At 69.9% G+C, this 2,558-nt stretch overlaps 1 protein-coding gene across 1 annotated transcript in view; it reads right to left on the minus strand.

The window, feature by feature from the left end:
- ADAMTSL5 (ADAMTS like 5) overlaps nucleotides 1-2,558 on the minus strand; it is a 6,285-nt gene that overhangs the window by 1,729 nt on the left and 1,998 nt on the right. Inside the window, exons 3-9 of the mRNA XM_057377570.1 lie at nucleotides 2,340-2,429; nucleotides 2,105-2,213; nucleotides 1,892-2,019; nucleotides 1,682-1,805; nucleotides 1,131-1,214; nucleotides 239-402; nucleotides 4-149 (exon numbers count right to left, since the gene is read on the minus strand). Coding sequence (XP_057233553.1) covers nucleotides 4-149; nucleotides 239-402; nucleotides 1,131-1,214; nucleotides 1,682-1,805; nucleotides 1,892-2,019; nucleotides 2,105-2,213; nucleotides 2,340-2,429 — 845 coding nt within the window. The remainder of the gene's footprint in view (nucleotides 1-3; nucleotides 150-238; nucleotides 403-1,130; nucleotides 1,215-1,681; nucleotides 1,806-1,891; nucleotides 2,020-2,104; nucleotides 2,214-2,339; nucleotides 2,430-2,558) is intronic.

A 2,558-nucleotide genomic window follows, 5' to 3' on the forward strand; every position in this document is an offset into this window, starting at 1 on the left:
GGCTCCGGGGGCTCCGGGGGCGGGGGGCTGCCGGCGCCCCGGGGCTGGGGCTGCCGCAGGGGGCTGGTGTCGGCACGGCCGAGCTGCGGGTGCCCGCGGGGCAGCCAGAACTGGTACTCGATGCCGGGGTTGGGCTCCTGCAGCAGCGCCTGGGCGGGGGGGACACGGGCAGGGCTGAGGGGAGCGGGGGTGGCCGGGGGTGGCCGTGCCCRTMCCCGTGTGTCCCCTCCGCCCTCACCATCACGTGCAGGTCCTCGAGGGTGGGCCCGGGCGCCTCCAGGCTCTCGGTGCCGTCGGGGGCCCGGCTGTAGGTCAGGAGGGTGCCCGCAGCCTCGTAGGGTCCCGGCCACGCGATGGCCCAGTCCCCGTTAAGGACGTAGCGCCCGTCGCTCGCCATCAGCGCTGCGGGAAGGAGCGGCTCCGGCACACCGAGCCCCGCACGGCCCCCGGGACCCCCGGCCCGCTCCCCACCGGAGGCCTCTCCCGGCGCGGGAGGGCAGCGTGGGCCGGGAGAGCCGCGCTCGGGGCTCCGGGAATCTGCTTTCCTGGAGGATTTTGGCTCCGGGCCCGAGCCGCAGCCACAGCCTGGTGTGCAAAGCCACCCCCGAGCCCCCAAATCCTGCCTGGGGTGGGGGAAGGGGCTCCAGCTGCATCGGGAAGGGGAGGAGGGATGGGGACGGGGACGGAGGTCCCTGTCCTGGTGCTGCAGTGGCCGCTCTGGCCCCGATCCAGCTCAGCCCTTCCCAAAAACGCGCGGCCGCGGCCTCTGGAAAATTGCCCCGAGCGCTTGCGAGTTCACTGACCCCGCGGTGCTCAAAACAGCATCCGAGAGAGGGAGCGGCACGGCACGACACGGGATAAACACGGAACAACACGGGATAAACACGGAACAACACGGGACAAACACGGGACAACACGGCACAAACACGGGACAACACGGCACAACACGGGACAAACACGGGACAACACGGGACAAACACGGGACAACACGGCGTGACACAGCCACCGCTGCCCTGCCCTGCCCTGCCCTGCCCGCACACAGCTGGCACCGGACTGGGATGGACTGGGATAGACTGGGACGGACTGGGATGGACTGGGACTGACTGGGACGGGCACAGTTCACGTCCTACCCAGGTAGTTGCGGCTCTTGTCCGACACTTTGATGTTGGTGGCCCCGGCCGGGATCTTGGTCACGTTCACGTATCCGAAATATCCTGGGGATGGCAGAGTCAGGGCAGAGCCCAGGAAGGGCCTGGGGGACAGCCCAAGGGGACAGCGGGGGACAGGGCACAGAGGGGACGCGGGTCTGGGGCATTAACCCAGCTGGAACATCGGGGGAACCCCACAATGGGAATCACTGTCCCCAAAGCCTGCACAGGATGGTGACTGTGGGCACAGGGACTCTGAGTGACCCTGGACATCCCTGGGGACACAACAGACACCCCCCACCCACCCCAGGAGTGACACCCTCTGTAATGAGGTAAAACCCCCCCAAGTGATGGGGCTGCTCCAAGTCCCTGTGTTGGGGACACGGATCAGGGACAGTGACCCTCTGGAGAGGGGACAGGCCAAGGGGGGACCCAGGCGATGCCTTGGGGACACGGACRGGGGWCAGGWGRACAGGGGAGCCAAGAGCCAAAGCATTCACCCATGGAGGGGGCCGGGGCAATGGTTCATTCACCGGAGGAGGGGTCCGCGCCCTGGAACAGCCGGTGCACGAGGACGCACGAACCGTGGCCGCTGCCGCAGTGGCCGCAGGCATCGGGGCGAGTGCCCGAGCCCAGGATCCCGTCACAGCCCACGCTCTGCGGGGAGCCCACACACACACACACACACCCTCAGCGCGGGGGTCCCGGCGGGTCCCGGGGGTCCCCACCCCATTTTCACCCACCAGACAGCGCCCGCCGACGCACAGGTCCGGGGAGCCGGGCCCGCAGCGGGTGCCGTCCAGTACCCGGCCGAAGCTGTAGTAGAAGTTGTGCCCCTCGGCCARGCAGTTGAGGTCGCAGAGGTTGGGAGCTGCCGGAGCAGGTGGGAGGGGATTGGGGTGGCGACAGGGACAGCCGGGGACTCCCGGTGCCGCCGCCACCTCGCCGGGACTCACCTCCGTGGAAAGGCACCCARCGGTAGCGGGCGGAGGTGCCCAGCACCGGCCGGTTGTCGTAGAGGGAGCACTGCATGGCCCGGAAAGGCACGGAGCCGCTGGGGCAGCCCTGTGGGAGCACCGGGATGGAGCCCACGGGCCGGGCCGGGCACCGGCACCGGCACAGGAACCGGCACCGGCACCGGCACCGACACCGGCACCGGCACCGTCCGTGCGCGGCCCTCGCAGCGCTCACCTGCAGCTGGCACAGCCGGTACTGCCGCGGGTCCCCGGCGCACGGCTGCTCCTCGCTGCTCCTGCGGTCACAGCGACAGCCCGTGTCACCCCCGTGTCACCCCCGTGTCACCCACGGGGACACCCCCATCTCGATGGCACCGAGCCACCGCAGGGCTGGCAGTGACAGGAGCAGGAGGGGACACCCCGATGTGCCACGATGTCCCTCACCCCGATTGGA

The sequence above is a fragment of the Malurus melanocephalus genome, unplaced genomic scaffold, assembly GCF_030028575.1.
Source record: "Malurus melanocephalus ecotype Western Australia unplaced genomic scaffold, MMel_1.1 scaffold_318, whole genome shotgun sequence".
In the NCBI taxonomy this organism is placed as follows: Eukaryota; Metazoa; Chordata; class Aves; order Passeriformes; family Maluridae; genus Malurus; species Malurus melanocephalus.